The sequence below is a fragment of the Carettochelys insculpta genome, chromosome 3 (genome assembly GCF_033958435.1).
Source record: "Carettochelys insculpta isolate YL-2023 chromosome 3, ASM3395843v1, whole genome shotgun sequence".
Classification (NCBI taxonomy): domain Eukaryota; kingdom Metazoa; phylum Chordata; order Testudines; family Carettochelyidae; genus Carettochelys; species Carettochelys insculpta.
In genome coordinates, this window is record NC_134139.1 from 16,618,152 (window position 1) to 16,644,126 (window position 25,975).

The 25,975-nt window shown below is 41.9% G+C and overlaps 1 protein-coding gene across 5 annotated transcripts in view; it reads left to right on the top strand.

Annotated features, from left to right (window-relative positions):
* Positions 1 to 25,975, top strand: part of EHBP1 (EH domain binding protein 1) — a 325,710-nt gene that overhangs the window by 79,223 nt on the left and 220,512 nt on the right. For all 5 annotated transcript variants that reach the window (XM_074989386.1, XM_074989385.1, XM_074989387.1 and 2 more), the window contains exon 5: positions 15,731 to 15,784. In XM_074989386.1, coding sequence (XP_074845487.1) covers positions 15,731 to 15,784 — 54 coding nt within the window. The remainder of the gene's footprint in view (positions 1 to 15,730; positions 15,785 to 25,975) is intronic.

Below are 25,975 nucleotides of genomic sequence, written 5' to 3' on the forward strand. Positions count from 1 at the left end.
GAGGGCATGGCTGACCCTATTCTGGGAGGTTCAGGGAAAATATAGTTCTCAAAGTGTGAAAGATTCCATGATACTCTACAAAGGTCCAGAACATTCTGGGAGGTTAGTGAGAAATGAATAAACATTCTGTTTTCCCTTTTGTCACTAATAACAAAAGCCGCCTTCCAAAGCCTGGCACCCCCAGTGGTCACCTGATTCAGCTGCTCAGTCTGGCAGAGTAAAATCATCTTAAAGTGAGGTAAATAATTGATATGCTCATTTGAAGGCCATCCTCCACCACGAGAGTACTTAGTGTGATAATTGGGACATTTAAAATTGATGTAATGTCTTGACCCCTGTTTCGATTTGTAGGTTTGGATTTTTTTTGTTTTTGGAATATATTATATTATCAGTAAGCAAGTGTAGTTAAACCTTGTTCTGTGGCTAAAACCATTAAACATACGTTTTATTCCAAAGAAAACAGAAATGATAGTAAGGTTATAGGGACAGTGTAATCCTGGTCTCAACGGCTAGGAAGGAGAGATTATAGTTCTTCCCTTTCTCCCTCCCCTAATGTTTTTGCTGATCTTATTTCTGGACAGAGGTTGCTTTTGCCAAAGAACTCATGAAGAAAGTGATTTTTAACTTTGTATTTTTTTACCTCCTCTCTTGATTAGTGTTGAGGCACTGAAAATCAAGTGATCTGTTTTAAAAGCTGTTTTAGTTCTCCAAACTTTCCATTTATATTTGGCATCACACTCCAAAAGAAAAGTACATGTGGGTTAAAATTATATCCAAGAAATACCATTTAATGTGCTTTAAAACGGATACAGTACAGGCCCCAGAAAATGGCGACAAAATCCTTAATTTCTGTGGTAATTAAAAAGAACTTCACTGGTCAACTTAGGTAAATGGAAGTGCTGTACTGTGTTTGTGGGAGTTTTGCATTGATTCCAAGTCTGTTATCCTGGGCTGAGATGGTCACGGAATGCTGTATACACAGCACACTTACTCCATGGGTTGGCTGGCTGGTGGAGAAGGGAAAAAAAGAAGTGCCTAATGTCACACAGCAACAGGTGTTCTGTGTAGTTAAGGAGTGGCTTAATTGATTTGGAAGGCAATCATATTTCTATCTGGTCCTTCACCAGAAGGATGTAGGTTATAACAGTTGAGGCCCTAAGGGCCAAAAAAAGCATTGGCTGTCTTAACTGCTCTTTAGTAGAAGAGAAAGCGCCATTAAAAGAATTCGGTTTGACGAAAGAGTCTGCTATAGATTTAGTACTTGGCATGAGTATATTCAGTGTAGTCCTGTCTTCTAACAAACAGCAATTGTTTGTGTTGATTAAAGCATTAAGATCACAGGCAAGCTGCTGGCTTTATATCCATGTTGGCAAAGTGTAGTGACTGAACATGTTGCTCAGTTGAGTTTTATAAGAATCAAAGATAATGAATTAACACAGTGCTACTGTTTGTTAAGCAGTCATCTGAAATAGGAAGAGAATGGGTTCCAAAATAAACAGCTACATGTTTTGGAAAATGATATGTACTGTAGTGGCTCTGAGTTTGAAGTGGCTGTTGAAATGTGTTACTGGTAGGATAAGGAGATAAGTGTTTAGATTTCACGTGCTGAGGAGAATGTTAAGAATATCCTTTTCAGTAGTCACCAGAGTATACTTGAGAACTTGTGAGTAAAGTCTATGTGATTGATCAAGAGAGATGATATTTTATTATCCAAAAATCCCTATTTTGTGCTATTAACTTGTTTCCTACATGATCCTTGTATTTCTCATTCTTGCACAGCTATGCATTGAAGAGGTGATAACTCCTCCTGCCCACTCCAATTTCAAAAGATACTCTTCGAATTCATTTTTGGATTGATGATAAAGCTTTATAATACTCTGAGTCATTTAAGAGAAGCATGATACTGAAAATAAGTTTGTCAACCTTTTTCAGCTTTCTTGTTCTGTTCAGCTAGCTAATGAAGATGCTAATTAAATAAAAAGTTCATTCTGTTCTATAAGATTATCTTCTTTCTACAGCATACTCCTTTATTCTGTCTGTGATGTTTTAAAATTGTTAACCAAATCGGAAGAAGTATTGTGAAATAATAAATCCATTTTGTTTACCCTTGTAATACTTTCATAGAACAGGAAATGCTTCTTGGCTTATAATGTTTTTATCGTATTTCTATGGATGCAACCTAGAAGTTCATTCTTGGGGTCACTATATAATACAGATATAATTTGCTTCAAATCAGTTTAGCCTCTAATTGGGGAGCACCCAGTATTTGAACCCTGGCAGGGGGAGGAAGGAGGGTCTCTGCACACTACTACTTCCTCTCCCCCGCCTCCTAACTGGGGCAGGAATGGCAGCACAATGAAGCATTTGTCTGGAGGCTTTTCCTCTGCTGCTCAATAGCAATGGTGGTGGGGCCCAGTGCCTACAAGCAGCGGGGAGCATAGGGCCATTTGTGCCTATGGGTGCCAGCTATGCGTGTATTTCTGTCTGTTACAGGTGAAATAAAAATTCATTTCTTTGCAAAATGGTTTTTATTTTCATCTTCAAAACAGAGCATACATGAATACCCATGGCCCAGTAAATGCCATAATCTGGCATAGACTATTTCCCAAATTTGCTGGATTAAGGAGGTTCTAGTGTAATATATAATATGAGAACCAAAATAACAAAGGGGTGGAACAGCTATTCTTTGTTTCTGGCTGGAGATAGGCTTCATTCCCATAGTAGTGATATTCTTGTATGGTCAGCAGTACACATGGTTTTTCAGACAGATGTATATTCTCAGAAAAAGAAGATTGCCAGCTCCTCATTCTATTTCTCTCCCATGCATAATTATTTATTTTCTTAGAGTTGTTAATGGGTGCCCATCTGAGCACAGGAGTTTTAAATAATGTGAGTAACTAAGATCACACAGGATCTGAAGGGAAGATTTTTGCAAAGGCACAAATGGTTGCAGACGTGGGTGTTGGGCACATATCTTCCTTGGTTTATTTGAAAATTTCCCCTGCAGACAGCCCAGAATACAGCTCTTAAGAGATGAATTTTTCAATCTGATCCAAGTGCTACCATCTTACGTCACATGCCACACACATTTACTAAAAGCTTCTACCCAGTTCAGAAATGCCTCCAACTCCTCTTGCTGCAAGGTAGCATTCTGTATTACACTGTAAGGTAGGTCATGTTACTGTATAGGAGTGGGTGGTGTGCACAAGGAGTTGGTATAGAGTTGTCAATATTAGACTGAAGCTGGACTTTAAACAACTGAATTGAGAGCTATTTTAGAGCTCTCAATTTGTATTTCAAAATTAATATAATCATGTACATTTCCATCAGGATCTTCTGAAGTTAGGAATCGAATCAGAAGTGTAAGTAGCCTCGTGGCACAGACATCAGGCTGAGTGTAACTGTGCGTATGAGTAATGTGTTATGGTTGCCTCTGAAGCTAAAGACCACAATATTTTTAAAATTAGAGGATGCTGGGGGAAATGCATTTGTTCTTCTCACTACCTCAGTTCCCTTGTCCTTTTCTGCTGCATATATTGGGCATAAGGATTCTCTGTTTTAATTAGGCAGTGCACGAGCTAAAAATGGTATATGCTCTGGGACTTCATTGGCTAATAGCCTGTTAAATATTTCTTAGGCCATTTTCTCTTCAGCAGAAAGATTCAGTTTGATGGTGAAAATATGGCTTTAGATAAACATTGTCCCAAGCAAAAGACTAATCCGTGTACACAAACTTCTTTCTTCCTTATATGCTTTTTCTCTCCAATGATGTAGAGTTCTCTTTTATATATAAATTGAGAGAAACAGGCACCCTTTGAGCAAGTTTCCATACTGTAACAGACCCTATAACATGTAATTTTTTTCGGATTGAATTCCGCACTGTCCTGTCCTTCAGAGTGGAATTTATGCTGATACCAATACTCTGTATTAACCATATACAGTATATGCTGAAATCATTGTTTAGGATGATATATAGGGTTGCACTGAATAATCATATTATGGCAAGGACACCATGAAACTACTGTGCTTATGGCACCTCCCACCTCTTCCCTGGGAATAATCTTAGCATAGGTATGCTTGGGCAGTACACAGAAAGGTTCATAATGGCAGAAAGCTTCACTTAGAAATGAAGAAATGCCTTTCTCCTCTCGCCCTTTTCACTTTTAATGAGGATGCTAAATACTTGCTGAGAATAGGAAGAAAACTGAAACCTTCTTTAAGATACTTGTAGAGCCAAGTGGACTTTGAATTATGGGATTGTTTCATGATCAGTCATAATTGAAACCCGTTTTTACAGTCATTATCTTAATACGAGCTGTTGTTAACAGGTGTATAGTCATGTTTTACAAGATTCTTAAATACTCGTAATATGATCAAACACTGCTTATTATATAAATGTTAAGTTTATAAGCACAGTCATTTATTGGTTGTGGGCTTTTTTCCACACCTTTGCTTATTGTGATATAATATTTTAATACCGAGGAGTAATAAAATATCTTTAATAGGTGTACATTTATTGTTAGCCTGAAAAGTAATAAAGCTCTTATATGTTTAATTTAGGCCACACTTTAAATTTCCCAGCCTCTTTCTCCTCATGTCAGATCTAAAATATATCTTAACTATAATTAAACAAAATGTAAGAATCTCATCTGTACGTGGATGCCCCACAGGAGGATACATATTCTGGAGGTGTTTAATAATGCCTTCACTGCTTTACAATATGTGTTCAAAGCACTCTGCAAGCATTAGCTAATTAACTCTACCAGGAACCTTGTGAGGTAGAGATTATCCCCTTTTTATAGATGGGGAAACCAAACAAAGAGGTTATGTGACCTTCCAACAGGAATACAGTGAATGTTAGTGCTTAGTAATGTTAGTTAGCTGGCTTAGGTTAGTGTTTATTCCTCTAGCCTGAGTTCAGCAGTCCATCCCTGTTCAGCAAAGAACCTAAGCTCGTGTTTTAAGTATCTGTTGAAATCCCACTGGAACGTAGTGAAGCATGCGCTGACCTAAATGTTTTGCTGAACAGGTATGCACATGCTAGAAACTTTTCTGAATTAGAGGTACTAGATCCCAGTTCTTCAAAACCGTTACAGGCTTTATGTCCAGACTAAAGTTGTACCAAGTTAACTGAATCTATTTAGAACCAGATTTACTTAAATCAGTGCATCCTACTTGAGAGGACTCTCTTAGGTAGGTTTGTAAGTCCGTAAATTAAATCAGTATAAGGCACTTTTAAATCACATGCATAACGGTTGCACCAAAATGCAATCAGTTTCTAAACTGATTTAATTAATTGGCACAGTGGGACTGACAGCCAGAACAGTTTGAAGGCAGCAACAGACAGTGTAAGCAATGCCATGTCTACATGGACTGCTTCAACCTAGCTCCATCCACTTAACCATGACCTTCCTAGCAGAGGTGGTGTTATTAATTTAGTATGGTGGGCAACCTTCATTGGGTGGAGCTACATTTTAATGTGTATGTGCAAAGAGTGAGGCTGACCAGTAGCAAAAACCAGGTCAAACCCTATATCAGCTAATTGATTCTGGAGTGAACAGGAATAAGAGGATGCACTGAGATGACTGATATATTTGCAAACCTAACTCAGGTTCAGCTGGTTGGGGAAGTTGTTGCCCATCTATTCTCTCTATTGCTGTTTCCTACTACCAGAGCAGCACGGGAAATTACTCTGAAAACATAAACTGGGTCTACACATGTCCCCTCCTTTTGGAGGGGGCATGTTAATGAGGCACTTCAGAATATGCTAATGAGGCACTAACATGAATATGCAGCACCTCACAAGCGTAATGGCAGCCACACATGATTCAAAAGTGCCGCTTTCAGTGTGCATGCTGCCTGTGTAGATGGGAGCCTTTTGAAAGGACTGCCTGAGTTTGAAAGCCCCTTCTTCCTATTTGGTTTTAGGAAGAAGGGGCTTTTGAAGTCAGCCAGTCCATTCAAAAGGCCCCTATCTACATGGGTGGTGTGATTTCTGAAAGCGGCACTTTCGAATCAGGTGCAGCTGCCATTAACCTAATGAGGTACTGCATATTCATGTCAGCACCTCATTAGCATCTTTCAAAGTACCTCGTTAACATGCCCCCTCCGAAAGGAGGGGGCACAGGTAGACCAAGTTCTACAGAATTGAATAGAGACAGCTAGCCGCTCTCTAGGCTTTTGGAAATCTCCCATCAATTCTACAGCAGGGATCAAATTCTGTATTTAAGTTACATATTGAATGGGGTGAGCACTAAGCAACAGAGGGTGGATTTATACCTATACGCTTCTCAAGCATCATTTGCCATTGAGTATGTAGGTAGGTAGGTATGTATGTATGTGCATACATATGTAATTGATTCCCCTTTTATTTCCCGAAGACAATGCTTCCAATATTTATTCATTGTGTGCGTGCTGTTGACACAGTGATATAGTTAAAACAAAAAGCAGTCAAGTAGCACTGTAAAGACTAGCAAAATAATTTATTAGGTGAGCTTTTGTGGACAGACCCACTTCTTCAGACCATAGCCATACCAGAACAGACTCAATATTTAAGGCACAGTAGTAGTAGCATCCTTCAGTCTACGTAGACTATGAATCGCGCCCTTCGTAGTTCCATTTGGCATCCTCGTTTGCAGTGTCGGCTGTGACTATGAAGACCCACACGAGAGTGACAGTCCTTGCTGCATCTGTTGCATACGTAATGGGTGTCTGGCAGGACCTTGCTATACTTTCTGTGGGCTCGCTTCTCCTTTGCTAGCTGTGTGATCCCCAACTCACCCTTCTGAAGGCCCTTGTATAGTTCCTGCCTCCATCTGCTGCAATTGTCTCCCAGCTCTTCCCAGCTGTCTGGCTTGATGTCTACTTCCCTGAGGTCTCTCTTGCAAACATCTTTGTAGTGCAGTTGGGGGCGTCCGGGAGGTCTTTTGCCAGAGGCTAGATCGCCATACAGGACGTCTTTTGGGATCCTTCCATCATTCATCCTGTGGACGTGGCCAAGCCAGCGGAGCCGCCGCTGCCTGAAGAGGGTGTGCATAGTTGGGATGCCAGCTTGCTCAAGGACAGTACTGTTGGACACTCTGTCCTTCCATGATATTCCAAGGATGCTCCTGAGACAGCATAAGTGGAAGACGTTCAGCCTCTTTTCCTGGCGGGAGTACAGGGTCCAAGTCTCGCTGCCGTAAAGGAGGGTGCTGAGGATGCAGGCTCTGTAGACTTGCATTTTGGTATGAGTGTACAGCTTGTTGTTATTCCACACTCCCTTGTTGAGTCTGGACAGAGTTGTGGCTGCTTTACTGATCCTCCTATTTAGCTCAGTCTCCAAGGACAGATTGTCAGTGATGGTGGACCCGAGGTAAACGAACTCGTGGACGACCTCTAACGTATAGTTGTCAGTGCTGATTGATGGAGAAACAGCAACGTCCTGAGCAAGTACATTTGTCTTCTTTAGGCTGATGGAGAGCCCAAAGTCCTTGCATGCTTTGGAGAACTGATCCAGCAGCTTCTGAAGCTGGTCTTCTGTGTGTGACACGACAGCAGTGTCATCTGCGAACAGGATCTCTCTGATGAGGACTTCCCGCACCTTAGATTTAGCTTTCAGCCTTGCAAGATTAAACAGTTTCCCGTCAGATCTAGTGTGCAAAAAGATGCCCTCTGTTGAAGATCCAAAGGTGTGTTTAAGGAGGAGTGCGAAGAAGATCCCGAGCAGTGTCAGAGCAAGGACGCATCCTTGTTTGACACCGCTCCTGATGCTGAAAGCATCCGATAATGTGCCATCGTATTGAACGGTTCCTCTCATGTCTTCGTGGAAAGACTGGATCATCTTGAGTAACCATGGCGGACATCCTATCTTGTGGAGCAGTTTGAACAGTCCATCCCTGCTGACCAAGTCGAAGGCCTTGATTAGGTCAGTGAAGGCAATATAGAGTGGCTTCCTCTGCTCCCTGCATTTCTCCTGCAGCTGCCTCAGAGAGAAGACCATGTCGACGGTAGATCTCTCTGCACGGAATCCGCACTGTGATTCAGGATACACCCTCTCAGCAATCTTCTGGAGTCTGCCGAGGATGACACGAGCGAACAGTTTACCAGTGATGCTTAGGAGGGAGATTCCACAGTAATTGTTGCAGTCGCTTCTGTCTCCTTTGTTCTTATACAAGGTTATGATGTTAGCGTCGCGCATGTCCTGTGGAACCTCTCCCTCTCTCCAGCACAGGCACAGTAGCTCATGTGGGGGTTCCAGAAGAGTGTCCGTGGCACACTTGATTACCTCTGGTGGTATACCATCCTGGGCAGGGGCCTTTCCTACTGCAATGTTGTCGATGGCTTTCTTTAGTTCATCAACGGTTGGTTCCTGATCCAGTTCGTCCATTACTGGTAAGAGTTCGACGGCATCGAGGGCTGAATCGACCACAATGTTCTCGCGTGAGTACAGCTCGGAGTAGTGCTTGACCCAGCGCTCCGTCTGTTTGGCTTTGTCAGTGATGACTTCACCAGATTTGGATTTCAGAGGGGTCATCTTGTTCTGGGTGGGTCCTAATGCCTTCTTGATGCTCTCGTACATTCCCCTGAGGTTACCAAATTCAGCACTGGTCTGGATGCTGCTGCATAGCTCAAGCCAGTAGTTGTTGGCACAGTGCCTGGCCGTCTGCTGTACTGTTTTTCTGGCTGCTCTGAGCGCTTGCAGGGTATTCTGGCTTGGCAAACATTTGTACTCCAGGAGCGCAGCACACTTTTTTTCGATGGCTGGAATCATCTCATCGGAGTTAGCTTCGAACCAGTCATTTGTGTTTCTAGCTCTTCTTCCAAACACCAACAAGGCCGTGTTGTACATTGTATCCCTCAGATGCTGCCATCTGGATGTCACATCAGCACCCCCAGGGTTGCTGTGCAGATTCTCCTCCAGGGTCGCTCTGAACTTTTCAGCTCTCTCTGAGTTAGCCGTCTTTCTGGCATCGATGCGGGGCCTTCCAGTTGGTTTAGAGTGGTGCAGCTTCTTGGGAATCGCCTTGAGTTTGGAGCAAACTAACGAGCGATCTGTATAGCAGTCAGCACTATGATGGCTGCGTGTCAGAAGGACGTTTTTGAGGTTATCACGTCTAGCGATGACCACGTCTAGTTGATGCCAGTGTTTTGAGCGTGGGTGTCTCCATGACACTCTGTGCTGTAGCTTGGTTTGGAAAAATGTGTTTGTGATGCACAGATTGTGGTACGTGCAAAGTTCGAGACGACGCTGACCATTTTCATTCATTTTTCCCACACCAAAGTGGCCTAAGCAGGAAGGCCACGAGTCACAATCGGCTCCAACTCTCGCATTGAAGTCACCCAGAATGTACAGTTGTTCGCTAGCAGGTATTTGCGCTATGGCAGCACTAAGCACGTCATAAAACTTGTCTTTTACTTCCGGTGCTGCGTACAGGGTTGGGGCGTAAGCGTTGATCAGGTGGACAGGACCAGTGCGAGTTTGAAGTATGACTTGAAGGAGTCTTTCTGATCCACCCATGACTAATTCCACTATTTGTAGAAGGGTGTTTCTGATGGCGAAGCCAACACCATGCTCCCTGGGTTCTTCTCGGGTTTTACCCTGCCAGAAAAAGGTGTAGTCCTTTTCCTTTAGAGATCCCGAATCTGCGAGACGTGTCTCTTGCAGAGCAGCAGTGTCAACTTGGAGCCTCTTCAGTTCCTCACTGATGACAGCGGTCTTTCGGGTGTCACTCACTGTCCTGAAGATCTTCAGTCAGACCTGTCAGCATGGTCCGCACATTCCAGCAAGCAAGCTTAAAACTTTGATGGTTTCCTTTTTTTGTTGATTTTCTTATTGGTTTGCCTGGTGCTCAGCTTTCAGTTTACTTGTCAGGTTTGGGAACCTTAAGCCTCACGCGCCCAATGAGGCAGGTGAACTGTGGCGGGACACTACCCTATTGGCGGGGGGCTGCCCAGCTTGAGGCGGGCAGTGACTGTCCAGTGAGATGCGACGATCTCTCCCACCGTCGGAGGCAACCCCTGGCGCTCGTTCTCTACGCCAATCGAGCAAGAGCTTATAACCAGCATCTGTTACCTCCCGTGTTGGTTCAACGCTGTTAGCGATGCTGGAGTACCCCTCCAGGTGTGAGCTTGGGCGATTATTGGGACCCTGGGCTGCCCAGACACCAGTGTTCCCCTCTCGGCTTTACTGATATAGTCCAAAGGAGAGGATAACCTCTACGTCTGGTACCAGCTCAGCTGCAGGAGTTGCCAGAAGTTGGCACAGAACTGCCTTAGGACTCCCCTCCGGATTTTCTGGCAGGGTTTACTCCCTTAGCCTTGCTTCTTTTCAGGATAACCCACAAGGCAGTGGGGCATGGAGAACGTGGGTACGGTCCCACTACCTCTTGCACCTCCCTGGCGCCACATGTCCCCAAAGCTCCCCGTGACGACCACCTCTCCTCCCCAGGACCCTCCTCCCCACCCCTCTGCCTGTCATCGGCTACCATCACCCCCCAGATCCTTCCTCCCTGTCCCCTTTTCCCCCATCCACTCCCATGTCTCCTGACTGCACCACACTGCCCCCTATCAGTTCTCATTGCCCCCAGATCCCCCTTCCCCTGGCCTCTCCGCACCTGGCTACATGCTACTGCAGCCCCATGTCCTCCAGGAAGGCGCCGATCTCGCAGCCGAGCCACACCCTGGGTCCCAGCCAAAGCCACCAACTCTTCATCTGGCTACGGCTGTCCCTGGAGCCCCACAGATCTGGTGCAGCGTGTGCATGCAGGAAGCGCAGGACTGGGCCTGGAAGCCATGGAATCTGAGCCAGCACGGCGCACAGAGAACCAAAAACAGTAATCAAGGAGGACAAATCGGCAGTAGAGAGAATAGATGGGCAACAACTTCCCCAGCCAGCTGGACTTGAGTTAGATTTGCAAATATATCAATGAGTAAATCAGATTTGTCCTCCTTGATTACTGTTTTTGGTTCTCTGTGCCTTAAATATTGAGTCTGTTCTGGTCTGGCTATGGTCTGAAGAAGTGGGTCTGTCCACAAAAGCTCACCTAATAAATTATTTTGCAGTCTTTAAAGTGCTACTTGACTGCTTTTTGTTTTGATAGTATATAGACTAGCACGGCTCGCTCTCTGTTGCTATTGATATGGTTAAAGTGAGTCAAAATTTTATAGCTTGCTCAGGGCAAATGAGCCCACCTGCTGGTTTTTGCAGGAAAAACTGCTCTCCTAGCAGTGCGCTTAGAATAATCTGTATCATAACTTGGTTACAAACATGGTGGTAGGTTGTAATGTTCACTTTCTGGGTCCTTCACAAGTAGGGCAAGAGCATGTGCATTGTGGTAGGTCGCCAGGGCAGGCTTCAGTAGACCAAAAATCACAGGTGTTACTATGCATAGGCTAATGTTGTATTTTTTCTTTATAACTATTATTTAGCCAGTTTTTTCGCCCACCCATCCTGGTAAAAGATACCCTCCTCACTGAGGACTACATACGTGCTAAATTTGAAGCACCAAATTTCAGCTGCTTGAGTTTTGTGTAAGAGCAGTAGTTGGGAAGGGAGGAGAGGAAGTAAGGTTTCATTGTGGAAGTGAGGGCAATTTTTTTTTCTGCCAGTCCAAATAAAAACAGGTGAAAGGATTTACTCAACCTTAAAAATGTCACCTTTTAGCAGAAACCGGGCACTGAAAAGGTCAGATCCAAAGGGGAATGTCAGAGTGTGTGGAAATGAGAATGAAATGGAAACTGTATTATGGTCATAAATGTAGAGGTAACTGCTAATGACTTCCACAACCAAGTTATTGGTAGCTAAGAAGTGCCAATATAGATTCTTCAGTAGTATTTTAAATAAATCACAACCAAAATGGAGCTAGAGCAGTTTGCTATCACATCCCAGTCCTAAGGTGTAGGCATATAGATTTATTCAGTGTTTTCCTAAGTTTTCAATATTTGAGGCATATTAGAACATTCTCAACATACCCCTTTAATTAAAACGTGTACATAAAGTTTGTAATCTGCCTTAAAGACAAAATGTATTACATGTGTACTAAATAGGAATGCTTTAAGTGATGTATTGTTATACCTTCTGGCATGTTTATTTTTGTAAGGCTTTGTTACAGGAAGAAAGGAAAACTAGTCCAATTTTTTAACTACAGTTGGATTTTAACTGTTTGACTTAAGTCATTTTATTTTAAATATACATTTTTATTAATTTTATGAAAGAAGTGGTTACACCTTGTCTTATCAGTCTGTGAGTACTGTGGACCTACATCAATAATAACCTTTATAATATAAAGCTGTATTGCATCCCATATCCATCTGAAACACATTATGAGAAGGCCTATAGTCATTATGGATTTGATCTCTTCAAATATCAATGGATGGGCTTCACTTTCCTTCAAAGAGTTTTCTATCAGCTCCTGGACCAAAAAATAGTTGTTGTTTTGCTTGCAAGATTTCATCCTGATTCCACAAATGGTAGAAGTACGATGGTAGAAAATAGACACCCCCATGCCCCAAAAACCTAAAGAAAATATTAGAGACATCAGTCACTTATTTTAATCAGGGATTAGAATATTAAAACATTAAAGATTAATGATCTCTCTATGTAGCTTCCATATGATATTGAAGAGCCATTGTTTTAGAAGACATTAATCACTCTAAGATAACTCATTAAAATAGCAAGTATTAATGGCGGCATGGTGGAATATGGTTAATGTGCTATTGATATGAGTTATGGTTTGCCTTGTGTGTGTATCTTAAATCATTATAACTTATAGCTAATAATTTTCTCTTTAACTTTGATAAAGTCGTATTTGATGGCTTGTAACTAGTTGCTGGCAGATTCTGTTTTGACTTTTTACTTGAAGTGCATCCAGCTGTAAGAGATTTTGATTGTATTTTAAACCACACATTTCACTGCTGTGGCCTTTTAGCCATTCACTATAGCCCTGTTACGTCTCTGAGTAAGCCATCATGCTAACATTTCACAAGTGTAATTGAAGCTTTTGCTGTATTTATTCATTGTGGCTGTGTCTGCATGGACACAAATCTTCGAAATAGCCGTATTTCGAAGATTACTGATGAGGCACTGAATTGAATATTCAGCATCTCAGTAGCATTAGGACACTTCTGGCTGTGGTGCTTGAAAAGCGCCGGGCTCGGCGCAGCTATACGGGGGTCCTTTTCGAAAGGACCCCACACCTTTCGAAATCCCCTTATTCTGATCAGTGCTGAGGCCGGAAGCATCCTAATGCTAATGAGGCGCTGAATATTCAATTCAGCACCTCATTAGTAATCTTCGAAATGGCCATTAGCATGGCTATTTTGAAGACTTGTGCCTGTCTATACACAGCCTGTGTGTACTATTGAGAGACATTAATAGAATTCCTCTGCGTTGAGTCCTTGTGTAGCTAAGATTCCAAGGACTCGTCAGGAAATTGACCCCCCCACACACACACTTGGATTTTGCAGGAAGGGCTGCTCTTTAGCTGTCTCCATAGCCCAGAATTTATCAGCTTTATAATAAGATAATTCCATAGAAACACTATCATAACACAGGAATCACCATCACTATATAACTATACAATCTGAAACATAATCATACTCAAGAGAGAGAAAATAGTTAATGAAGTACTCTGACCTTTTGATGTGGAAATCACTACATATGCTTTTTCAGCCATTATTCATCAGCTAATTTACTTTACAAGGTTATTAATTATATGTGTATCTTTTAGGAAGTATCTTTTAGGAAGATACTTTTTCAAAGGATCTCTCAAATCCATTTGTAGTGAAGATAAAATGTTGCCATACAGTGCTTCCTTAATGTTTTATATATTGAATGTGAACAAAATATAAATGTGAGGGAAAAAAATGTATGGTTAGGAAGAAAATAGTTTAAGGTGAGTTGAGAAAACAGGATAATACAGTTTTGTAGTGGTCTTGAAGGAAAGGTGGTAGTAGGGATTAGGAGTGAAGAAAGTAGAAGCAAAACCTCTGTTCAGTTTTATACTTCAATTTACAGTGATAAAATAAAATTGCTTTACTAGATTAACATTGTAGAAGGGATCCAGATAGGAGAAATAGAAATGATTAAAGGGCTAATGGGCTGAATTTGTCCATAATGTAGTCAATCATGACTATGGAAATATAACATACACTTACAAGTATTTGAAAGAGGTAAACACTGAAGTAAGAGGAATAAACTGATTAACTGAAGGGCTATAACTAGAATAATAGGATGAAATTGAGGAATGAAGAAGTCTGAATGTCAGTGGAAAATCCTAAAACAGAGTTCTGTTAGTATGAGAAAAATATCTCCCCAGGAAAATGGTACAGTTTTGCTCTGTAGGAGATATTTAAAGCTAGACTGGACAGAATACCGCAATAGAAAATTTCTGTAGGTAGAATCTTTCATTGTTTTTAGAAGGGGCATGAACTCAATCACTTAATGTCTTCTTCATATCTTAATTTCTAATAACCTTAATGTACAGTCCATTACTGAACTGAGGAGGACATAACTCATTGCCAGGGATCCTAGAAATCCCTTTCCCATAGAAAAATATGGAATCTGTGTTTATCTGGTCTAACAGGAACTGGGGCCATATTGGATAATCAAAAATTGAGTTAATCAGGAAAATTTGCAAAGTGCTTTCTATCCCTTATTTTAAGATTGAGTACAAACTCTAGCTTATAGTACAAACCTTGTCACTGTCAGCCCCAGGCGGCTGGCAGGTCGATTAATATAAACAGCCAGATAATGGTATCTTGAATAAATGGGGTTCTACTGTTTATCAATAAAACATTGCAATCAACTGATATGTACAATGTTCCCTCTCATCTTTTTCCATCCATGTGTGGAATGAATTTTTTGTGCACCAAGGCACGTGCAGCTGTTCACCATCAACAGAAACAAAAATCCTAGCTGTGGGCACTCTGTTAATCAGCTGAGTGGCATTTGAATCTCTCCTGAGCGGCTGCACAAGCGCACGGCTTAGAGGGAAATCTACCTACATATAGGAAAATGAAATTCAGCAATTTGTTTTGATTGCAGAAAAACAGATTGATATATTTTTATTGACGAATCTTTTTGGGGAGGGGTGTTTTCACAGAAAACTAGGATCCCTTCACATTTCCTCAAATTGTTGTTGAGCAGCTGAAGTGCATCATGCATTTTTCTGTAGTTAAGGGTGGTCTTATTCTATGAACGAGAGTTGGATAGAACTTAGGAGATCGTCCTCCAGCAGGATGGGTGTTGGTGTAATGTGGTGACATAAGAGATTCTACCTGAGCAAGAGTGGGAGGTTGAGTGCACAGGTTTAGGTTTCCTAATCACACAGGTGGCCCTCAGGCATGTGAATGTGAGGTTGAGAGCTTAGCTTATGCTCTAAAAGAGTTACCTGTTCTATCTAGACCAGAGTTTTGCTGCTGCCTCCAGTCTCTGCAAGATGTGGTACTGTGGTAGTTATTGAGTAGGGAGCGGGGTTTATAAATTACACTGAAAAATTGAAGGTCCTGAATGAAGGGTGGTAGAATTCTAGGATCCCATTCTGAATGTACCTCTAGTTTGTACCTGTCCATAGCCAGCGAAAGTATTATGGAGGTATGAAGTACTGAAAGCTGTGTGCTGTCTAAAATATTGTTTTGTGCCTCATCTCCATAAAATGAAACCTTAATGAGTAAACAGCAATTGTGGATCAGTTGCCATTTCTTATTCCTTATGTAATTTTTAGATTAAAGTGTTTTCCCTTTTTTTCAGGATCCCCATGCTGAGGAATTCGAAGACAAAGAGTGGACATTTGTCATAGAGAATGTAAGTCGGAACGTAATCATGTTTTTCCTTTTATGTGTGTGTGATTGACAGTTCATGAGTTTGAAGGTTCATATGATTCATATTAAGACTGTGGGGAAAAAAGAGTGGATTAAAAGTGAGCTGTTAAAACCAAAACTAAAACATTGTGTCTTAGCAATAACAAATTAAAATAAACGTTGCGTATGGCTGTATTTCAATCCATGTGGGGTGCAGAAATATTTTACAGAAGAGGAAAGCAATTTAAAATAACACAAATATCCTTCTTGCTTTAATTTTATTAACATTGGAGGGCATGTGCGTGTTAAGAACGAGGCTACTAAATCCGCAGTTTCTGAGTGGGAGTCAGCTTTTCATGGTCTCACATGCCTCTTTTCTTCTGATGGTGAAAATACCTAATGCTCATAAAGAACTTTTCGTCTGTAGCACTACATCTACGTGGAACCATGCTGCTGATGGCATGATGCAAATAGCCACTCATGTGCAGCCGCGCAGCTAATTTGCATACTCCACAGGATCACCCTGCCGGCAGAGGCTGCTGTTGTCAGAAAACGCGCCGTGTAGATTTGGTTCTTTCAGCAAAAACTCCATTTGTCGGCAGCCCTTTATCCCTGGAAGAAATCAGGGATAAGGGGCTGCCGACAAAGGGGGTTTTTGCCGACAGATCCAAGTCTATATGGTGCGTTTTCTGACAACAGCAGCTTCTGCTGGCAGGGTGATCCCATGGGAATATGCAAATTAGCTGTGCAACTACACAAATGAGTGGTCATTTGCATTTCGAGAGCCTTCTTTTGCATCATGCTGCCAGCATCACGGCTCTGTATAGACATAGCCTAGGATTCCAAAATTCTTTACAAAGGAGGTCAATATCATTACCACCATTCTACGGGTGGCAAAACTGAGGCAGAGGGAGTTAAAGTCACTGGCTCAGGGTCAGTCAGCAGGTCATCGATGGAACTAGTATTTGAACCTGGATGTCCTGATCTCAGTCCACTGCCCCCTCAGCTAGATCATACTGTGCTTGGCCGATGTGTTTAAAAAAAATGACTACTTCTTTGGGCTGACCTCTGTGAATCCTTATTGAGATGAAAGCTAAGTACATTCGGATGTTTCTAGGAAGAGTAGATGGATATTTTACATATGTGAGAGTGGAAAAAATGGAAGGTGGGAATAGTAATATTCTGAGAGGTTTTTTTTTTTTTTTTAAGTCTTCCAAATATTCTGAGACTTATGATAAAATCACAAAAATTGGCAACACTGTGCAATATAGCAGGAAGAATCTATTTGATGGCTGACAGTGCATGAATATTTTTGTTTATAGTATATGGAAAGAACTAAACTTAATCCTACAAACATAACTGGGATTCTGAGAATTAACAGGAAAATATTGTTTTCTTGTAAACACAACATACTCAAAGGAATTAGTATAAGACAGACAGGGAACCCAACAGGAGCATTTATAGAGTCACTTCTTATAGCAGAACCACTCTTTAATTAGTTGACTACTGCTGAATTGTCCAAATACATCTATTGAAATTACAGTGTTCTGGGTTGTTTAAAAGTATCGTATACATCAAGGTACAATCCATTTGTTGCGTTGTTTAATATGCCACATATTCTTATGTTCCATTGATTTCATTATCGGGTTAAAAGTGTAAAGCAGATTGTCTAGGCCATCAGCAAAGTATTTTATTTATACTCTTTTTTAAATGTCAAGTTTCTATTTTAGTTCCTAAGAATAGGATGTAGCTTAGTTGTTGTTTATCTGATGTTTCCTTTTCTTATTTAGTTCAATAAAATACTCTGGAGTCATGTGCTGTACATCCCATCAGTCTACCTCTCTGGGTATATGTGTTTCTGGTGGCCAGGGTGTAAATTTTCTTTAAAGGTTATGGTGGGCACTCATGAACTATTGGCTGGACACTACCTCTTTTCCATTTTACATAGGGAATGAAGTTATAATCATGTGCTCTTACATGATCTGTGGAAATAGCCCGAGGAGAATGAGCAGCACATGTTGATGCTTAGGGGTCTGTCTTGGACTTAACCAGCGGAGCCTTCTTTCTACCACCCTAATCCCTGGCAGTGGCACTGAAAGGGGAAACAATGCAATATTCCTTTCCCCTCAGTAGCTTGGATCCTGATTTGTCATTGGGATGTCCCTGAAATTGTATCAGTATCGATAAATAAATACTGTTTTTTGAAAAGTCCGACTAGAGACTGGTATTGCATTCAACGTCTGAGTGAAGAGTTATAACAGGACTCTTGAGTTGTTAGTTTCCTTGGGGAATTCCTTTAGCTGTCTTCTGCCTCAATGTCACATCTCTAATATTGATCTATATCTCTCTGGGTTTCTGCAAGGATATATACATTAAAGAATGCGACGTGCTCGGGTATTATGGTAACGTACACCATTCTCGTACCCAAGATGAATAATTTTGATGAAAATACTTTTACCAATATATTAAGGGGGGCAAAACTATGCAGCAGGGAGCCTATACTAAAACTGTTCATCAACATCCCCCTCTTTGTAGCTAGTTCTTAAGAGATTTGTGAGATCGGAAATTTCAGAAGTTAACTTCTTTTACCTTATGCATCCAATTTAGTGGCCTTGTTTGAGTCTGTCATACTCTAGTTCTCTTGATTTGCTTTTTATCCTACTCCACGCTCACCAGTAATAGTAAATATTAAATAAAAAGAGCCCTGAAGTATATTTAAAAAAAACAACCCTCCAAACTACTATCAGAAATAACTATCTAGTTAGAACTCTATCAAAGAATGGAAGGGGGAGAGGGAACAGAATGGGTGGAGAAGAAATTACTAGAAAATTAGTAGATTAGTAGATTTAGTAATTACTAAATTACTAGAAGAAATTATTTGTAAATAGTGAACTAGAAAGTAGAATAATATGTTCTTTGAGATCTACACAGACAAACTATCTTGACACATGACCTAGCATTACTTTGATTACTCCGAAAAGTCCAGATGCTTGCAAATGCCAAGCATTTCTAGGACAATCTGCAGTGGTGTGCATGTGGTGTTGAAAGGAATGTCATAGGAACAACAAGATATAGGATTGGTTGAGGGAAATAAAATAAGTGTGATGACTTCAGCACTTTAATTTTGAAAATGAATAGTGAGGAATGCAAACCATTGTACAGGACCTGGCCTGGTTTGTGGGGTGCTTCTTGTTTATGTGGGTTTATTTTGCTTTTATTGTGACTTAAAGATGTTTGGAGGATAAATCATCTTAAGACTGCATGATTCTCATTTAAGTTATGAAAAGGGTGACCACATTGCCCTATGGCAGATATGGGGTAGTGGCTGATGGGGATGGGGGTGGGGCTGCTGTTCCATATCAGGCCTCCTTGGCGATGGAGTTGCTGCTCCAGGGTGAGGCACCAGGGAGGGGGGATCTCCAGCCTCCAGTGGGGAGGCATCAGGGACATAGGGGAGTGGAGGATGGGGGCTTCAGAATCCCCTTGTGGAGAGGAGTTCCAAAGCCTCCCAGCAGGGGGGCAAGGGAATGAAGCAGCAGTTGCCTTCCTGAGGCGTGGGAGGCCAGAGAACAAGACAGCCAGCCCGTGGAGGGGCTCCCTGGCAGCACGAGCTGCCTCCTTTAAGTGTAGGACACTAGAGAAGGAGGAACTGCCCCATTGTGGAGTTTGCCATCCATGGGGGATGCCACCATGGGGTGCCAGGGAATGGGACAGCTGCCTCACAGAGGAACTCCCCTGCAGCCACAAGTTGCAGAGCTCTGGGAAACAGGACAGTCCTCCAATGGAGGAGCTCCCTGCAGGAGGGGCTGCCACCCCAATACACAGGATGCCAGGGAACAAGAGCCCTGAAAATACAGGACAGTTTTGATCTATTTTCTTTAAAAGCTGGGATGCCTGTGAGACACCTTAAATAAGGGACTGTGTCACGGTGTAAACAGGATGGATGGTCACCCTAGTTATGACAACTATGTGCGTACTAATACGAAAATGCATACTTAGCTACTCTGCAGTGCCTTTTTAGGAAGTTCTCTCTGAAAACGTACAAGTCTTTTTAATGGTACACTCATCCCTCGTTTAACGAGTACTTATGCGTAGTCACTAATATGAGGAACATATATACCTACCGTTATTCACTATATGAGTGAACTTCCCCCGGCTTATATGAGTGGTGTCTCTGGCCGGGGGGGGCAGGGAGACCTGCAGCCCTGCGGCTGGCTCAGCTCCAGCCCTGGGGTTGCTGGCTGGGGATGGGGAGACCTGCAGCTGGAGCCTTTTCTCTCCCTTTCCTCAGACATGCAGCTGTCTGACAGCCCTTCGGCTGGGGAAAGAGAGGGAGAAGGCTCTTAGCCTGGTTCCCTCCCCTGCAATGGCAGGAATGTGAAACTGACCAGCCATGAGCTGATCAATTTCCCGGTCCCACAAGCCATGGGGAGATTGGATCCAGCCTGCCCCTGGTTCCGAGCTTCTGCCACTCTGGGAGCCAGGAAACTGACCAGCCCTGGTGGTTTCTGGCTCCACTCCCCTTGCAGGAAAATTCGAGTTATGCAGGGGTTGCAGGAACAACCCCTGGCTAACTCCAGGGTTTACTGTATTAGACCCCCCACCCGCGCTGCATACCTCACCCTTGGCCAGGTTATAATGCCCCCCACAGTCCCAAACTGCCTCCAGCCTTAGACCCCACTTAGCAGCCCCAAAGTGCCCCCAGCTTTACACCTCCACCAGCAGCCCCAAACCGCCCCCATCATTACTCTCCCTCAACAGCCCTCAGCCTTAGACACTCCTCTTCCTCCTCCTCCTCCAGCAGCCTCTTCACCAGGGCTGCTAGGCTGGGTGGTTCCCCCAGCCCTCCTGCTTCCAGCAATTAACTCTAGTGTTAAGGTTTCAGCAGCGAGGCATAAGGTAATTGCTATCCCTAGTGACAGAGTTAGCTGCCGTCTCCAGTAGTTATTGCTATTGATAGATATCCGCCTGAGGCAGCAGTATTAAGAAACTGCAAATGGCTTCTTTAACAGCCACATGCAGCTAGGAACTGCCTAGCTGATGACCTTTAACAAATATAATGGGACCCACGTTTGGGTCCCGACCCATAGGTTGGAAATCCCTGCTCAACATAGATACACTACATTCTATTTCTGGTGCCGAACTATTCAAATACCTCAGAAAAGTACCAAAACTCAACTGGTTTATGTGAAGTTACAAGCCCTTGGAATGAATTGGAGACTTTTACATGTATTTTAATGGGAATTTAGTGTTGCTCTTATGAGTTTTCGCCTACGAGCAGGAATTTGGGAACCAATTGTGCTCGTATAGCGAGGGATGAGTGTACTTAGTTCTGTGCATATTAAATGCCTCGTCAAAATGCTGACTCTTCATTTTAAGAAAGACCTCATGGACTGCAATATTGCAAGTGTTCCTCATGTTTCTCTTTCTTTGTGCTTTAAACCTACTTTGTACTGAAGGGACCACTTCTGGGGATGGTGTTTAAACAGTTGCCATGCTCCTAAACCTGCCATGCTCCTAAACCTAAGCCTACTGAAGTTCTTAACTGTGATTCTGGTTAGCACCAGTTTTGCTGCTTTCTTTGCTGTGAGCACATGCCCTATAGGATTGGACTGAGACCAGCAACTCATTTCATACTAGCTACCAAATAGCCATCTGCTTGGTAATGTTCAGCTTTCCATGAGTTGTGCCTGATTTGAGGAGCTCACCTGGAAGCAGAAGTTTTCACCAGTCTCCAGAGCTATGCAGTCCCCCAACTCTATCTCCATAGTGGGTTTTTCTGTAATACATGATTGAGAGCTGCACAGCAGCTTTAAATCTCAGGTACAGTTTTGAGATAGTCAGACTTGAAAGCTATAGGTCAAGCCAAAAAAAAAACAGATCTTCTAATATACGTGAGAAGTTTATCCTTTTTCTTTAAGGGTAATAGCACCACTCAGTGGTGAACAAAGAAATGTATGTCTATTTGCTTAGGAAACTAGCCCTTCTATTGCATTGGGCTGATTACACTTCAGACTCATCAGCTATGTAGAACAGCCAATTGTTGAATATGTTTTTTTACTCTCTCAGTTCCTTGAAAAAGAGACTTTTGTATCCTTCAGCTGTTGGACAACTGTCATAGGAAGTAGTCATAGCTTTGCATGCTCTTTAAAAAAGGATCATCCATGTCATTAACTCCGGTGGAAGTTTATAGCTGGTAATATTGGAACACTTAGAGCCATAGAATGGCCTGTGATTTTTTTATTCAGGTTGTTTCTCTGCCATCAACTTCTTCAGGACTCTTCGTGATGTTTAGCACTGCCACCAAACAGAAAGATTTGGCGCTAGGAAGTTGTTTCATTAGTCAGCAAATCTGCATCCTGGTAAAATAGCTTTTTCGCTCTCATTCTTGAGACAGAAAATTATTCAAACCAGCTAAAATACAGTTACAAAGGATCGTTTTTGTAGTCTTTTGGAATTGCAGATGGATAATCTTTTACTAGAGTTCCACTGTCCCATATGTCATATCACATGCGTAGCCTTAAGTTTGTAGCATTTGTTCTCACTGGATTGAGCATAATAACTTGATTCAAAATTATTCCTGATTCAGATTGTTTTAGCAGTTGGTGTAGCATGTAGATGGGATGGCCTACTGAGTCCTATAATTTCACTGTAAATAAATGTGTCAAAAGATTTTAACTTAACATCTATGATTTAGCTGATCCATCTCCCTGTTCAGTGCAAGATTCTTCCCTATAGCACTTCTTATGCTTTGTCTAGTCTGTTTTTTGAAGTGCCTCAGCAAGTGGAGTTTCACCATTTCTCTTGGGGAATGATTCCACTAACTAATCCCATCTCATGGTCAGCAAACTTTTCTTAATATTTTAACTTAAATTTTTTCATTTTTTCGCTTTCTTCTCACTCCTTTCTCTCCTTGGTGTTTTTTTTTTCTTTTATAGTTAGAGATAGCCCTATTGTCCCCAATACCGCCTTGTTTCAGCCATGCCACATGAATATTTTGCTACCTTTTGTTTTACCCATCAGACACATTTTTCCAGTCTCTTCATTTTTGTTGCTTTTCCTTAATAGCCTTTGCAAAAAGGAAAATTAGAGAATATCGAAATTCCGTGCTTAGCAATTAGACCTGTACCATAATCTTTGAGGAAAATGGGTCTTCAAACCTTTAAGGATTGATAATTTATCTTACCGGCTCAGTTTAGGGAATAATACCTAGTCATCTTTTATTGCAAAACTAACTCAAAAAGATACTTTCTCTAGCAGATTATTGTCCTTTTCCTCATTTCTCTTCTCTAATACAATTTGAACAGGCACCAGATTTCGTTCTATGGGTCCTTTTTCCTTTCGTGAGTTAAGTCCTGGTCTAAAACATTAATTGTTCAAGAGACAACTTTGGTTGATCCGGGACACATCTTACATAGTGTTTCCTAGGGCAGAGGAAGAACGTTTCCGGTAGAAAACATAAGTAAAATGGAGGAGATAAGTCTGCTAAAATATAATTAGTATCTCATTTTAAACTGTGTGCAGAATATCAGAAATCCTCCCCATCTAAGTGAGAGAACTGTGCATAATTATCCAAGAGTGCTTTTGTCTCAAGTGTACTTTTCAGCACTTAGAGAATTTTTAAGTAGTGCTGCATGTTCTAGCCTGTGTTCATGCACAGTTGAGCTTCCCCATAACACTGGCCTTTGTTTAAACTCTGTGGGAGACACAATTGTAGAAATGTAGCCAATTTCATATAAGGGCCAGTTATCTATGGAAAGTGCAATTACACTTAGCACAGGCTGTATTGAATGCTGTTTTTACATTTTAGGGGTGAAGGTGAGAGAAAGGAAAGTGAGGAAGAAGCTAGACTCGGAGACAGAAGTACAAATGGCATTTGTACTGGCTGCTTTAAGAAACCCATGAAGACAAATTGGTCCCAGCATTTTGAAAACATTCGCTTCACCTGCAAGGGTGAAGATGGACAGTCAATTGTTTGGAATAAACAGAATTAAAACAATGTAAAAATGCCTATGTTTTTCCAGCCTTTTATACACAGAATTATTTCTTTTCCTGTAGACATCATGAGGAAGAAAGTCAGGACTTCCTCTGAGGGAATGTAAACAAATGTATTAAGTTCTGTCACAGTTTTATGGTACAGATAAATGGCTACTAATAGAATCTCTGGGGGGAGGCTGTCAAACTCATGTGATCGTGGCTTAACAGGCCTTCATCGTACATAACTAAAGTATTTATGGTGCCAGATCTTGATGAAGCTCTGAAGCTGTCGCGGGGGCGGGGCATGGAGCAGGCGAGGGAGAGGAGAAAACATCGTCATCATCTAATTTGACCTGCTGTATGATACTGGCCATAGGATTTCCCAAAAATAATTCCTAAAGCAGATCTTTTATGAAAACATCCAGTCTTGATTTCAAAATGGGCAGTAGTAGGGTATCCACCACACCCCTTGGTAAATTGTTCCCATGGTTAATTACCTTCTCTGTTAAAATTGTACACTTTGTTTCCAGTCTGAATTTGTCAAGCTGTAATATTGGGATATGTTATACGTGTCTATTTTCTCTCCTAAACTGAACAGCTTATTCAGTATTAAATGTGTGTTCCCCATTTAGGTCTGACTATAATCAAGTCACTCCTTACCCAGGAGAGCTGTAAGCCTCTGCAGCCCATGGCCAAGATGCTGGGGAGGTGGCTCCACCCTGCTGAAAGGGCTGAGCCTCAGGCAGAAGGGGCGGAACCAGGGTAGCCAGCCCTCCGTGTCCCCTGGAGTATGGGCGTGCCCACACCGCAGCCCTCAGAGCCATGCATAGCGTGGCATTCCAGAGGCAATTTAAAGGGCTCAGATTTCCGGCTGCCAGGGGATCCCTACGCCCCTTTGAATCACAGGGACATGAGGTGATTACCTCCTTTCCCTCCCCCCACCCCCACCCCTGTCGGCAGGCCTGCTGCATAGTCTTTCTTTTTAAAAATAATCAGACTGAGCTCCTTGGGTCTCTTGTTGTATGGCAAGTTCCCTAATTCATTAATTGTTCTTGTGACTCATCACTGAATCCTTTGTAGTTTTTCAACATCTTGCTTGAATTGTGGACAACATATCTGGACACAGTACTTTAGCAGTGGTCATACCTGTGCCAAATACAGAGCTAAAATAATCTCTTTGCTCCAACTTGAGATTCCCTTTTGTGCACCAGAGGGTCTCAGCAGTCTTTTGGCCACAATGACGTACTGGGAGCTCATTTTCAGCTGATTTATTCACCAAGACCCTCAATTTTTAGGGTCACCTCTTCCCATCTTATAGTTCCTTATCTGTCGATATGGCCTATGTTTTGTTCTTGCATACATCTCCATTTAGCTGTATTAAAACACATTTCTTGCTTGCGTCCACCTTACCAGGTGATCCAAATCATTCTGTATTAGTGACCTATCCTCTTCACAACTTATGAAAGCATCCCATTTTTGGGCCATTTGCCATCTTATCAGCAGTGATTTTATGTTTTCTTCCAAATCATTATCAGGTTTTTAAATAAGATAAGGCCAAGACTTAAAGCTGCCTGTTTGTTACTTGTAGAAAGGGAAGTGCCTCAGGCCAGGTCTACACTACAAAAGAAATCTGACTTAAGATATTCCACTCCAGCTACGAAAATTGCATAGAGAAAGCTGTGCTAATCTATGTACTATCAAAACAAAAAAACAGTCCAGTAGCACTTTAAAGACTAACAAAATAATTTATTAGGTGACGAGCTTTCGTGGGACAGACCCACTTCTCACTTCTCTGTCCTTCACTTGCAGGTGATTTAAGCAAGGAAGAAGGAAAAAAAAATTTAATAAGCCTGACTAGCTTAAAAATAGTCATTGACACATAGATACAATCCTCCCGTGCAGACTCTTCATTGAGGACCCATTCATGGAAGTGATTGCGCTCTGTGTGCTGCCATACCCACACAAAACTGTATTCAGGGACATGGTTAGGATTTATGGGATCCTACACAGTACTATTAAACTGGTGCTCCTATGCCTGACGGCAGCCCATGGGCAATGAATTTTATAGGTATTATTTTATAGCCTTCAGCAACACGTTAAATATTTTTAAAGTAAAATGTAAACGAATATCCTGTAGACAACACAGTAAATTCAGAAACTGACAGTTTATTCCCAGATTTGTCAAATACCTTTAAATGGCTTCATTACCACTCGAATG